At 31.4% G+C, this 15,615-nt stretch overlaps 1 protein-coding gene across 1 annotated transcript in view; it reads right to left on the bottom strand.

Annotated features, from left to right (window-relative positions):
• Positions 1-211: 211 nt before the first annotated feature.
• The window catches only part of LOC108693258 (voltage-dependent calcium channel subunit alpha-2/delta-3), a 137,862-nt gene continuing 122,458 nt past the window's right edge, over positions 212-15,615 (bottom strand). Inside the window, exons 21-23 of the mRNA XM_018202115.1 lie at positions 10,609-10,805; positions 6,064-6,367; positions 212-615 (exon numbers count right to left, since the gene is read on the bottom strand). Coding sequence (XP_018057604.1) covers positions 327-615; positions 6,064-6,367; positions 10,609-10,805 — 790 coding nt within the window. The 3' untranslated portion in view covers positions 212-326. The remainder of the gene's footprint in view (positions 616-6,063; positions 6,368-10,608; positions 10,806-15,615) is intronic.

Consider the following 15,615-nt stretch of genomic DNA (forward strand, 5'->3'; position numbering starts at 1 on the left):
TGTGTGTGTGTGTGTGTGTGTGTGTGTGTATACGGGCATGCGTGTGTATGTGTTTACCACACAAACACACACACACACACACACACATATATATCACTATGCGTCATTTGTATGTATAATATATATATATTTTACCATCCTTGTGTCAAATAGTGATAATCTGTAAACTTAGTACACTGTTTCTTTTTCTTCTTTATAACTGTTCCATAGAAACGATAACGTTAAATCCATTTTAAAAATGTAATTTGTAACATGTGTGTAAGTTTATGTATGTGTGTTTGTCTGTTTGCACGTCGAATACGCGCGATTAATTAATCCCGACAAAGTCACGCAAGCCGCACTGTAATAACGAATAAGAGAAACATAAAATTCAACGAGTAGTTAAAAAGACGGCTGGCGCTACCGCAAAATTTGATCTCCATCTCTTCAGGGTGATAGTTTATACATTTTGGTGGTCTTCGTCGATACAAACGTTCTCTCCTTGCCGTACATGCTCCGGGTTCGGTTAATGCCTCGATGGGTTCAATGCTCAGTTGTTTACTACCGCATGGGCACAACGTGTCGACCACTAGCAATATCAGATTGGTGTGACGGATCTTTTGGACGCTAAATGGTCTGTATCATAAAAAAAAATAAAGGAAAAAGGAAAAAATTAATACATCATAGTTATAACGAAGATATTTTGAACACTTAAAACTTGCACAATTAAAAAAAAAAATTTTTTTTTTTTTCATTTTAATTGAACCTTGTAGAAATTAAATAGCATTCATTACGGATTACATTATATATTTTCTGCCTCACTTTATATTGTTATTGCCGGAAATTATTAGTCGAATCGACTTTGAAAGAATAGCTTTTTATATACTTATACATTTTCAAATTTTTGTCACTCAAAAATTGACATTTTTTTTTGAACATCCTCCGTTATTTTTTTGTTAAAGAAATATATATGGGAGACTGGGACATCCTATAAGTCACAAAAATTCAAATTCTTAAAAGTGCATCTAAATATAAAAATTTTTGTATCTTGATTTTTTAAATAATTAAACCGTAATGCATATTTTAAAATTTAATAAATATATTTAGTATTTAAAAATATTTATTAGTTCTTAAGAAAAAAATATTTTTAAAGAAATGATCTATGGTGCCTCATACGGGGTACCATAAGTCACACAAAATAGTAGGATTGAAATATTGGGAGTACAAATTAGTTCGGTCCGTTTTTTTGTGCATTTATTTCAAAACAAAATGAATGAACAGATCAATTAAAGTATTGTCCATCTCTGCCTACTACTTTTTCCCATCTCTCAGACAATTTTCGAATTCCATCTCGAAAAAATGACTCGTCTTTGGAGACGATCCAATTTTGGAGTCAATTTTCGATTTCTGTGAAAGAAGTGAACCGGTGACTTACTGCATCCTTCGGAACAACCAGTAATCAGAAGGAGCAATGTCCGGAGAATACGGCGGGTGCGGTAAAACATCCCATTTGAGCGTTTCCAAATATTTTTTTTACGACTTTAGTGAGGCCGAGCGTTGTCATGAAGAAAAATAACTTTATCATGTCTTTGCTCATATTCCGGTCGTTTTTCTCGCAAGGCGCGGCTCAAACGAATCAATTGTAGCCGATACCGATCGCTCGTAATGGAATCGCCAGGTTTCAGCAGTTCATAGTAAACAAGACCCTTTTGGTCCCACCAGATACACAGCATGATCTTCAAACCATGAATGTTCGGCCGTAGTGTTGATATTGAGGTCGATGGCAACGATTGACCAGGCTTAGCATAGTATTTTTTCTTCTTGGGGTTGTCGTAGACTATCCACTTCTCATCTCCAGTCACAATTCGATGCAAAGAACCTTTTCTCTGTTGTCTTTGAATCAGCTGTTCGCAAGTGAAAAATCGCTTTTCAACGTCTCTCGGGTTCAGTTCATAAGGCACTCAATTTCCTTGTTTTTGAATCATTCCCATGGCTCTCAATCGTATAGAAACGGCTTGTTGAGTTACCCCCAATGATTCTGCAAGCTCCTCTTGCGTTTGACTCTGATCTTCTTCGAGTAATGCCTCTAATTCTTTGTCTTCGAATTTTTTTGGCTGTCCAGAGCGAGGCTTGTCTTCAACGCTGAAATTTCCATCCTTGAAACGTCGAAACCATTTCCTACATGATTTATCAGTTGGAGCAGTGTCACCATAAAAACTTCGACAAGCATTCGATGGGTTTCAGCCGCACTTTTCTTCCAATTAAAGCAGAAAATCAAAACCTTCCGCAAATACTGCTTGGTTAACACAAAATTCGACATTTCAAACACAGTAAAAATCAAGGTTTTTGTATAAAACTCAAAGCGATATAAACTGAATATTATTAGCAGATGTTTAACCTCTCTGAAACCGCCAAAATCAGCTGTCGCTATGAATCATTCACAACAGCTGGAGTCATCTTTAGGGAAACGGACCTAACTAATTTGTACTCTCGATAACTGGCGAAAATTGAAAAGTATTTTCAATTAACTTATACATTCTTAGCATAGTTACTAATATAATAAAATGTAATTACAATTAATAATTATTAAATAATAAAATTGAAAGTTATGAAAAAAAAGAGAAATAATCATTATTACAAAATAAAAAATTTATTACGATAAAATAAAATTAATTGTTTAGAAGTAAACTGCCCTTTTAGTATATATTCTTTCTGTATTGTTCTGTTTCATCATGAATATTTAATGTATAACCTATGATGCTTCAATTATGCATTTAATTATACATTTAATAGAAAATTATAAAAAAATAAATGTTAGATTATTATTTGTAATATATTAGGTGTACAACTTTGCTTCCGCCGTTTTAGATGGCTTTAGCGATAAGTGATGGTCGAAATAAATAGATCATAGACGTCATACAATAAACTTGGGCACCTATCAACATAACCCCATAGAAACATTAGTCGATTTGTGTCTGCATCATAAAGTTATTCTCGATTGGAAATGTCAGTTTACGAGCCAAATTCTCGTCATTTGCGGGAGGTTTTAATTTTTTGCTTCAATATGAAGAAATCTGCGGCTGAGGCTCATCGAATGCTCTCAAACTTATGGTGAGGCCGCTATTAGTGAAAGAACGTGTCGTGAGTGGTTTCAACGCTTCAAGAACGGTGATTTTGACGTCCAAGGTCATGCTCTGTATTTGGTGGGACCAGCTCGGCATAGTGTATTATGAACTGTTAAAACCGACACAATCACAGGCGATCGAACGCAATTCATGCGTTTGAGCCGAGCATTGAAAGACAAACGGCCGCAATACAACGAGAGACACGATAAAGTGATTTTGCAGCATGACAATGCTCGACTTCATGTTGCGAAAGTGATCAAGACATACTTGGAAACATTGAAATGGGAAGTCGTACCCCACCCGCCGTATTCTCCAGACGTTGCTCCCTCTGACTATCACTTGTTTCGATCAATGGCACACGGCCTGGCTAACCAGCACTTCCGGTCTTATGAAGAAATAAAAAATTGGATCGATTCGTGGATAGCCTCAAAAGATGACCAGTTTTTTCGACGCGGGATTCGTACGCTATCCGAAAGATGGGAGAAAATAGTGGCCAGCGATGGACAATACTTTGAATCATAAATGTATAACCAGTTTTTTTATAATAAAGCCTCGAATTTCGGAAAAAAAACGGCGGAAGCAAAGTTGGACACCTAATAATAAATTGAAAAAAAAAATGTGTAGAAACTTGCATCGTATCTTCTATTACAAAAACAATATATTAAAAATATTTTTATGCAGTTAAAAAATTATTGCATCACCGAAACCGATTAATGATCGATGCTTTTCAATACAATGGAATTTAATCACTGCTACCTAGATAAAAAGTAGAGAGTAAAAGACAGCGAAGTAATATTGTACAGTCATATTGTACCAGTAGTATTAATTTAAACAGTAGTATTAATTTCTAGATTATGTCAAACAATCGATGACCCATGGTACTCCGAGATTCATGGTGTTCCTCTATTATAGATATTTTACAAAATATGTTCTTTTTATACTTAGATTAATTACTTACACAGCAAGAAACATTTATGTATTGATCTGAATAATTTTTTGAAATATTTCAATAAAATATTTCAGAAATATTTTGTAAAAATTTATAGAACGTTTGAAAATATTACATTAAAATATTTCGCAAAAATACTTTAGAAATATAATATTTTAGAAATATAATATAAATATTATAAAAACGAGAATATTTCAAGAATTTTGATTTCTTAGACATATTTACATTTCAGAAATATTTTATTAAAAATATTTCAAATCTTACAAAATATCTTGGAAATAGTTCTGAAATACATGCTGCGTAAGTAAGTAGCAAATTACAATATAATTTTAAATTTTGGAATGTTGAGATTAGCTTCAATTTTATGAACAATATAAACTTTTTAGACACTGGTGACTAATTCAATAGCATCATTTTTTTTAGAAAGTTTAGCTACTTATTTTAGAGGTGTATTCGATCGTAAAATTTTTGAACATCGAATATCGAATATCCGGAAAAAATATGATATCAGATATCTAATATCCAATCGAATATCCGATAGGGCAATTATCTGGCCAGATACAGGATATTTTTCAAATATCCGGGATAATGTATCCATTCTATTTAAAAAGAAGAAAAAAAGAAAACAAGAGAAAAATAGCGATAATAATTTCTTTATCTCTTTTATCTCCTCTAAAGTGTGGCAAACTTCATCTTTAAAACGAATTTTTATTTTTTACTGTGCGATTTTTTCATCGAGTTATAAATGTTTTCCGAAATGTAAAATGATGGATTCAAATTAACGGATTGAATCTGGAAAGTAGCTAGATTTGTATCAAAAAAATATCTTAGGCTTTCTAGAAGTTGCTGGTATCGAATCTGAAAATATAGAAAATGATAAATCTATTAAGGAGAACCAAAATGCGAAAAGTGACAAGTTCGGACTGCTATATTAGATCCGCCATTTTGAATTTCTATATATAATATCTGCGCAACTGTCGTTATAAACATATAACAATCGCATAACGAGTTACGGAATTTTGTTATAGCCTTTCGAAGCATTTCGTGAAAAGAAATGCCTACTTATAATTTTTTTCTAATAAACTATAAGCTGCGGACACTTTAGTCTGCTAACATTTTTATCAAATCTGCTCCCAGTCTATTAAATGTCTACTTATATTTTGCCAACATTTTGCTTACAAAATTGTTTAAAAAATAAAAGAGGATGATCTAAATATGTATTATTCATCTTCAAAGGGTTATAATTCATCAAATATTCTCCGAAATGTGACATGTATACCTTTTGATATATTGTAATTGAAATTAGTTTATATCCAGTAAACATACTATGCGCAATTTCGAAACATTTATATAACATAGTGTACGTAAATATTACAGATCAGCGCAACGAACCCATGACATAGCAAGTATATCATTGATGTGAAAGGCTGTAATGTGTATGCCTGTGCTGTCACTGTTTCGTTGCATTTACGTAATATAATTGAATAACATAAATTTTCATTTTCTGAAAATTTCGTAAATGTAACTGATGATATTGCGTTATTTATATGTAAATGTATATGTATTATATATATGTAAATGTAACTGATGATATGTATATGTACGTATTATGTATACGTATTATATATATATACGTTATATGTATATGTACGTATTATGTATACGTATTATATATATATACGTTTTATGTATACGTATTATATATACGTATTATATATTATATATATGTTTTCGCTGCGCGAAATATAATCAAAATATTTTGACATTTTGACCAAATCATAATCTGAAAATAATGTAACTATTACAGAACAGTATAACATCGTTGCATAATGACTATGTAAATGTTACGAAACGGTATTCACTGGATACGCATATGCATAATCCAATTTGATTTATATTAAAAAAATTTCTTTGTTTCGGCTTTATCCAATCGGTTTTATCCATGTGAACTTAATTTTTCAATTCTTTTATTTAATTTTACGCGATTCAATAATAATTGCTATAAATCACCTTTCACATCCTGTTATGTGGCAATTGGTGAGCTTTCCTTTCAGAGGATTGCTTTGGCCGCTGGTGTTGAGACGCTCGGGTTGTAGAATATACAAATCCGTTTTCTTTTCGCAAGCACGTAATTTTCTTGGATAATGAGCGGAAGTGGCCCGTGTAGTTGGCGGCGAAACTGGTGTCGCTGGCGCGATTACTGGAAATCTCACATATACGTTATTCTCATCCGATGTTACTTCATCTGCCGAGTCGGCAGGCGTCAACGATTCGAATTCGTGTGTCTCCTCATCATCGGTGAATACTAAGTCATCTGAAAAAAATAAACATATTTCTTGTGATCCTTAATATTTTCTCGAGTAAATAAAGATGTGCATTGAGAAAATTGTCCAGTGGTTTTGATTAGAAAAAATCATTTCAGTACTTTTTCCGATTTCAATTCAGACAGAAATAGACAGGAATCGTATTCGTAGTTGCAAACAAATTCCTATAGATAATTAATAACAGATAGTGCATACAGATGTAGATAAATATAATACCTATAATTGCGAATATTAGATATCGTTAGCATCCGATACATACAGATTGCAGATAGAAACAGGCAAGTTTTTCTATTGTAAAAGCTTATAAATACTTATTGGCTGACGCCAATAGAGTTCCATTAAATACAGTGTTATCATTACATTTTCTGTCTGTACAATAATTGTTTACTGAAACAGATAGGAATTGAATCTTCTTTTCAATTAAGTTACAGTTGTAGTGGATAGAAGTCCATTAAAAGCCGTTAGAAATCCTATCTGTTTCTGATTATTTCTAACGATAGGGTTGACCGTCTCCATTTTCTCTCTTTTTCTCTTATTTTTTGTTGACCACATTTAATATATTATTTATTGTAGATACGAATGATGCAGTCATGTCTTTATTTTTGCCGAATTGAATCGAATTTCAGTTCTTAATTTCTTTGAATCTGAATCGAACCGAATCGATAAAATTTATATAAAATCAAATCGTTGAAACATAACTTGTCAACATAATCTAATAGCAAATTGTCGGTCGAAATCAAGCAGACTCTGCTAACGTGATGCTGGACTATCAGTAAAAATTAAGTAAAATCTTATTTGACAGATTTGTGTTAAGAATAGAAACTGAAACATCTGCCGGTCTGTCATTTAATTAGTTTTGCTTAAAGATTCTATTATACAATATTAAATAATGAATCTTCTGTTATCTTTTTCAAGAATCTGTCAACAAGAGTTTATATGTATGCATGTGCGTATTGTCTAATCCTATATCAATTCTATTCCTATATCATTCTAATACAACAACTTTGCTTCCGCCGTTTTCCTATAGATGGCTTTAGCGGTAAGTGGTGGTCGAAATAAATAGATCATAGACGTCATACAATAAACTTGGGCATTTGTCAACATACCCCCATAGAAACATTAGTCGATTTGTGTCTGCATCATAAAGTTATTCTCGATTGAAAAATGTCAGTTTACGAGCCAAATTCTCGTCATTTGCGGGAAGTTTTAATTTTTTGCTTCAATATGAAGAAATCTGCGGCTGAGGCTCATCGAATGCTCTCAAATACTTATGGTGAGGCCGCTATTAGTGAAAGAACGTGTCGTGAGTGGTTTCAACACTTCAAGAACGGTGATTTTGACGTCCAAGGTCATGTTCTGTATTTGGTGGGACCAGCTCGGCGTAGTGTATTATGAACTATTAAAACCGACTGAAACAATCACAGGCGATCGGTATCGAACGCAATTGATGCGTTTGAGCCGAGCATTGAAAGACAAATGGCCGCAATACAACGAGAGACACGATAAAGTGATTTTGCAACATGACAATGCTCGACCCCATGTTGCGAAAGTGGTCAAGACATACTTGGAAACGTTGAAATGGGAAGTCCTACCCCACCCGCCGTATTCTTCAGACGTTGCTTCCTCTGACTATCACTTGTTTCGATCAATGGCACGGCCTGGCTGATCAGCACTTCCGGTCTTAGACCGGTCTTAGAAGAAGTAAAAAATTGGATCGATTCGTGGATAGCCTCAAAAGATGACCAGTTTTTTCGACGCGGGATTCGTACGCTACCCAAAAGATGGGAGAAAGTAGTGGCCAGCGATGGATAATACTTTGAATCATAAATGTATAATCAGTTTTTTACAATAAAGTCTCGAATTTCAGAAAAAAAACGGCGGAAGCAAAGTTGTGCACCTAATACATATGCAACGTGTTAACATAAATTTTCTACTTGCAAAATGCTGATTCGTATAATATAACAACTTTATGATCATTTGTGTTGTCAGTTTGTTGTCTGTGATTATACATATATTGATTACAAATTGATGGTAACTTGCAGACAATTTGATATCATCGGTATGTCATCTAGCATATTAATAACTAATATACAATATTTTTATGGCAATAATATAGTGAATGTATATTTTGGGAATTCATAAAAAAAAGTTTTAGAAAAGGGCATCGAAGCTCTTGTCATTAGCAAGGTGTGAGAACTGAGAACTGTTAAAAAATGTTTTATTTCGAAGTCTCGCCTTTAAAACATCATTTCATTATCGTTTCATTAGAACATGAAATATTTCATAGTAAATATCTATATGGTATTTTACTTACAAGAAATAAAACTCTACTGCATTTGCTTATTAGTAGTACTTGCTCGTGATGTGTGATTTAGTGAAAATAATAATCATAAACATATGATCATTTCATAATATCAACATTTTGTTACAGCCATGTTAAATTTAAAGACATATTCAATAATGGATGGAAGTTTTACATGTCGTTATATGTTTTCATCATTATATTCAAGATGGAATGACAAAATTATTTGCAGCTATCATGTTGACATGTTACTGATAACATAACGTATCAATATTGCTAAGAGTTTGCTCTTAAAATCTCGTTTTGTTGTTAACTGATTACATGCATATTATGTTGTTGCATTCGTAACGTATTCTAGTTTGTCAGTAAATGCATAGCAAATATATAATACATATAATGTTTGTTCAATATGCTACATCATGTTTGATTATCTAGATTATCCTTTTGTTCGATACTTCTTTTTGTTCTCAAAAATTTCTTCATGAATTTCCAAAGATTATATATAAGGTATCTCCCAATATTTGGGACTATTTTCATATGCAGATTAAAGACTGAGTCGAAAAGTCTTTTACAATTTTTCAAGGAAGGATCTTATTAGTACACAGTGTGATAGCACACATTTACTCACATCGGCTGCCGTAACTTTTCACTGTTGTGTAGTAACTTTTCATTGCTTTACCAATGAAAATATTTTATTTTAAATCGGCCAATTAGAGGTGTATGCTATCGGAATCCTTCCTAAGCGCACGGCTAGATCAGTCGTCCAGTAATTGAAATTGCTAGACACGCGGAGTTATTTAATAGTAATAATTGCTGGCCTTTTCCGAGAGGAAACACGAGCGTAAATATTTTGATTCCTATCAGGATTGAACCCGGAATCTCTGGCACGATAAATCAGTGTGTGTCTGCTTGCTCGAATTCTAACAATATGCACATAATTTTTTAAGGCATACTTGTTGTATTTTTCTATGAATTTCTAAAGAATTATAAATTAAAAAAAAAAAGCAAAAATATTTAAAGAATAATTTGAGAATTATTTGTGCTCCCCTATCTGGACGTACTGTTGAAAGCAAGGCATGGAAATAACAATTTAACGCCGTTCCTTTCCTTATCATTACTCTGTTATAATTTATAATAACGATTTAGCAATGACGATTTTTTTATAATTGTAATGGTAACATCAGAATTGAAAAGTCACACACACATTCAATCGTTATTTATAAAGTTGGAAAAGTCACTTGTTACTGAAAAAAATTAACTTGGCATTTGTAACTCGTTACTTTTTAGTCTTAACTTGTAATAACGAGATAACATTACTTGTTACAAATTACTTTTTTCAGTAAGTAAACGCATAATGATGCAAATTACCTTCCAAAGTGACTTTTTCAATCTTAGCATAATTTCAGCGTTTAGTTAACTATCGTTATTCATAAAAAATTGTTATGTCTTTATCAAATTGTTATTATAAAAAGTAATGGACAATAACTCTTTTTTCATTTCTTGATTGAAAACATGAATTATTTATACAGTGAAAAACATTCTGATAGTTTTTAAGAATCTTTTTATATTTTAAATTTATAGATTAAACAAAAAATACTTAAAACTTTAGATTTTAGAAATTTTCCTTTAAAAATTATAGGCATTCGTATAAAAAATATGAAAGTTTCTAAAAAGCTATAAAATTATGTAGAAATTATGAACAATTCTGAAATTTATATAAAGATTTTGCAAAATTATATGAAGAATTCTAAGAAAAATTTTTACTAGAACAAAAACCGTTTTTAATATCTCGTGATTTGAATAAGACAGAATGTATATACTCTTGTATGTATATAAATATGTAACAAGTTACATATTTATCGAGATAATTAGTACACTTTTAAATCATTTATTTATTGTATGAATGTAAACACATTTTTTAAATATTACCATTCATTATGTCGTTAGCAAATGCCAATGTCGTCTGCCATAAGTCTTGAATATTAAAACTCAAAGTCAAAGTCCAAAGAAAGTTGCCAAATGCCACTGCTGTCATTATGATAGAATCAGACAGAGTTCGCGGCGCTGATGATTGATGAGATTCTTGAGGACTGCAAGTGCCTTGATAATCAATGACGGTCACTTTTCTGTGAACATCATAAAAATATCTTAATATCCAGAATCTTTCAGTTCAATTTGAAAATATTGCAATATTTACAATTCTTTCTCCAATTTATAATTCCAGCTAAAGGCTTACAATAACTATGGCCCCTCAAAATAAAGTTATTTTTGAAAGCACTTAGTAAGGAATACGGGAAAAATAGTAAAAATAGTAAAAAAAATCTATAATCAATATTTAATTTAATAATTATAATTCAATTTGATAATAACTTTTTAATAAACAATGATTGTCGACTAAAATGTTCTAAAGGTTGTTCAAGACATTTATCTTGACAAGAAGTGTGTTCAGTCAGTGCTGAAATTATATAGTATATGTTACGTGCGCTATAGATTTTTAACACTGGAACGCACCCAAGATCTACTCTCATCTCTTCTCTCCCTGTTACGGAGAGCATGATTTTCCACGCGAAGCGAGGAATTCATCTCACCTCCTCCCCCCCTGCTACGAGGTGCACTTCTACATGATGATTTTTTTATTTGTAATTGTTAGTTATTTGATATCTATTGAAGAATTTTTTTACTATTTTTCTCGTATTCCTCGCTTCCGAAAATTACTTTCATTTTGAGGGTCATAGTTATCATAGTCATAGTTATCATAATCTAGCTGTCATTAATTAATCATTAAAAAGTTTGATTTTCCAATGTATCATATATTCCGGTATAGCAAAAGATTGTCAAGATTGTAGAATGTTTAAATATTATTAATAAAATGTTCAGAATATTGTTAGTATACTTATATATATCATAAAAATCTTATATATATCATAAACTCACCCGCGAGTAGTATGCATCTCAATAAAGGGTCGCGGCAAAGATGCATTAAATAAGAATTTTATGGAAAAGAATACGCGTGTTCAAATTGACAAAACGGCTAGCCTGCTTGCTGATGAATATAATTGGTTGTTACTTATAGATTCAACCAATCACATTCAATTGCTCGGCAAAGCTAGCAGCTAGCAGCTTTGTCCGGTTTGAAACGCCCAATGTAAAGAATACAGCGTTTTGTTTGTGAATTCCCAAAATTGAACTTCAAAATGAAAGTAAAGAAAATGTGTTTTTAATAGTATAATTCGTTTAAAAATTAGTTTAAAGACTTTCGGACTTGGAATTTCTAAAAAAATTATAATTTTGCGGAAGATAATATGGAACATTATCCGAATATGTAACGCAATATATGAATGGAATATTTAACGATTATTTGAATGTTGCTTTTACATTCTATAAATATTTCGAGATATTCTGAAATACTCTTGAAATGTTGAATTTTGATATTTTATGAATATTTCGTAAAATTAGCTGGGATGCAACATTGTACAAATATTGTAAAGGAATTAAATATATTTCTGTGAGTGCAGTAATATTGCAGCAACATTTGCAAGAACGTTGCATTATATTTGAATATACACAAAAGAGTATATTTGAATATACATTATACCAAAAAGTTAAGAGATCATCTATTCTGTTCTCCAAAAAAAAGCAATTTTCAAGAGAAAGTAACTTTGTAAAAAATGATTATAATGATATGATTTAAAAAGTGTTTTAAAATTTGACATCTTTATTATAAGCTACGTTCAGTAGACTCAGTGAGTGAGCGCTCACTGCTATTGATGTAGTCTTCTATAGTAGATTTAAATTCTGATTGGATGATTTAAAAGAATATATCAATAATAGCAAGCGCTCTCTCAATTATTGAGTTCGCTGAATACATCATACAGGGTCTGGAAATAATCGCCAAATATTTCATGGACAGGTAGAACGAACTAAACTGAGTCGAAAAGTCCTTTACCATTTTGTAAATTTCCCCAATAATTAATGAGATATTAATTCTTAAAGATAGCCGAATATGCGCACTCGCCCAGCCTACTACTGCGAAGTGTGTATGCCTACTGATCACTTGACGCGCGGATTTTGGGAGTTGGGGATTGGCTGGCAAGCGTTCCGCGCCGCGCACATCACTGTAAGACTCCATAACTCAGATAGTGCGCTTGCCAAGCTATCCCCGTTCCCCAGCGCCCGCGCGCCAAGCGATCGGTAGGCGTATATGCTTCGCAATAGTATTCAGCTATTTTTAAGGATTAATCTCGTTAACTATTGGGGAAACTTACAAAATGATAGAGGACTTTTCGACTCAGTTTAGTCCGCTCTATTTGCCCATGAAATATTTGGCGATTATTTCCAGTCACCCTATAAAATATACCCAGCTACATACCTGGATTTAGCAAAACGGTGCGAGAGACAAAATATCGCCTTGGTTGATAAAAAAAAAGTTGATAGAGAAAAATCTTATCGTTTTGAATAAGGAATTTGTTCGTAAATTCTAATTTGAATCTGATTTTATAGAAATTTTGTACAAATTTTATAAAATCTGATAAAATATGACAAGATTTATAATATATTCGCTCAATCGTGTTCACGAGGTCAACGATCATGGTGGAAGAGAGAGGCAAGAGGACTCGCGTTAATCAAGCATCCCGAATCGTAAGAAGAAAGGGAACTCACGTTAATCAAGTTAATCCACTCTCATGTAATTCCTCTTATTGATGTTAGAGCTCCAAAAATTTTTCGAAAAATTAAATGAATTGAAAATCTCAAAAAACATTGCATTTGACCTTGCTTTTTGACAGCTTTTACTAGAAAAAATCGACTTTAAAAAAATGGCTATAATAAAGAAATCTCAGAAGTGGTGCCATCTACGATTGAGTTGACAACAGTATCTCATTTTTCGATTGAAATTGTGAAACTTTTGTCTGAAAAGTTTTTTCCTATCTCCTTTAGCTTTTGAGAAAATCGACTGAATAAATTAACTTATAAGTTGTCAAAGTTATGACTCTGAACAACATTTCAAAGGTTTCAAGTTCATCAATCTAGCATGTCAGTCTTGAGTAATGCAAATGCCAGCAGTATTATAACTTTGAAGCCTCGTAACTTGGAAAATACTTAACAAAAAATAACATTATTGTAGTTTTGAAAAGATCTTCAAGCATCAGCTATAAGAATATGTAACCAAAAATGACAAGTTCCATTAAAAAAAATTTTAGATAACCTTGACCTGACCTTAAGGATATTCTCAAAGTGAACCAAGATCACCAACTTCTTTCCTCCTTGAAACTTTTGTCTTTTTGCTTTAAACTTACAGATTTTGAAAAGCTCGACTGGATAAATTAAAATGATCCACCTAGTATATAGCCGGATACTGATGATGTCCGGCGACCAGATAGTAAAAAAGTGATTTACTTTGTATCGAAAATTACTTGATAATATCGGATACCGCATATTTGCCAAATATTCTGATGCATCCTTATATTATAAGTTAAATAAATCGAAAAAAATTTCACAACAACAATCAACAAGTATAAATTAAAAATAAATATTCGTTCTTTCGAAAGCTGTAAAGTACATTTATATGTGATTTTTAATCCTTTGAGGCCTTTGAAGAATTCAAATTTTTTACGTAGCTTATCAAAGCAGTGGCGTAGTAAAGAAAAACAATTCTCCGAGAAGCGATCGTTCCCCTTTTATCTTCCATTTTTTCTTTACTACATTATAATCTATCAATAGATTAACAGGTATCGTTCATAAATTCAGGAATACTTACAATTGCACTTTACAAAAGCTTAAGTAAAAAAAATCGTAAAGCTTTCAAAAATGCATTTTAAAGAAGAAAATGGAATTTTTTTTAAATTGATGTTGAATGTTATTTGTATGATATTTTGTCCCTTATGTAAATTACATAAAATTAAAAATTGATATTGTTTAGTATGCAAATTATATAAAATTAAAAATTGATATTTTTTTCTATATTTTTGTTACATTCAATATTTTTTTACATTTTGGAGCACTGTAATATTTGAATAAAACATCATTGGACAAATTTTAAGAAATAAATATTTTAAAGTAGACTTTCTAAGCTTCAAAAGGCTTTTCGAAAAAAAAAAACATTATGATGATTTTCATAAAGGTATTGAAATATTGTATAAAATTTTTTTCTAAAAAAAAATGTGTAAAATTTAACTTTGAAACTAAAAAGTTTATGGAAAAAAGATAAAAGAGAAAAAATATTTGGTACTTATAATGTGCTTGATTTGTACAAGTTTTTTCAAAACTTTTGTCGGCAATGATAACTATTATAATAAAATAAATTTTATTAAAGACTTTTAAAAATCACTCGGATTATTTTGATGTCTTAAAAACATAAATAAAGTTTCAACTAAATAATCCGAAATTGGTTTTTAAATTGGGTTTTAAATTTTGAACAAACGAAATTTTTCTTTTAATTTTGGCATCTTGTATTATATCTTTAAAACTAAGTCGTTTCAAACATTTGATCGTATGAAGTTTTTGTCTTAAATTTGTGAAGAATCACAACTTAAAATCTTTTAGTACCACTTGTTATTTGTGAAAATTTATAAAGATATCGTTGTATACTATTTTTTACAAGCAACAAAATTTTTTAGCTAACAAAGAGAAACGTACTATGGTTATTTGATGTTACAAATGCTTCGAAGAATTTTTTGATTGGACAATTAGTAAAATTCTTTCTTCCGATTGATCAATCAAAAGCTTCGAAGCATTTGTAGCGTCAAGTGAATCACATAATAGCTAACAAAAAATTAATTGTAAAAAGCTATCAGTTTTACTACTTTAATTGCTCTCCTTTTGTCTTTTGCTCAAGTAACCAAGATAATTATAGCCTTTTGTATTTCGTTACAAACAAATCTTTCGTCCCAAATTACTGCTTGTAATAAGGAAGTGTGTATGTGTATATATATATATATA

The sequence above is a fragment of the Atta colombica genome, unplaced genomic scaffold, assembly GCF_001594045.1.
Source record: "Atta colombica isolate Treedump-2 unplaced genomic scaffold, Acol1.0 scaffold89, whole genome shotgun sequence".
Taxonomy (NCBI): Eukaryota; Metazoa; Arthropoda; class Insecta; order Hymenoptera; family Formicidae; genus Atta; species Atta colombica.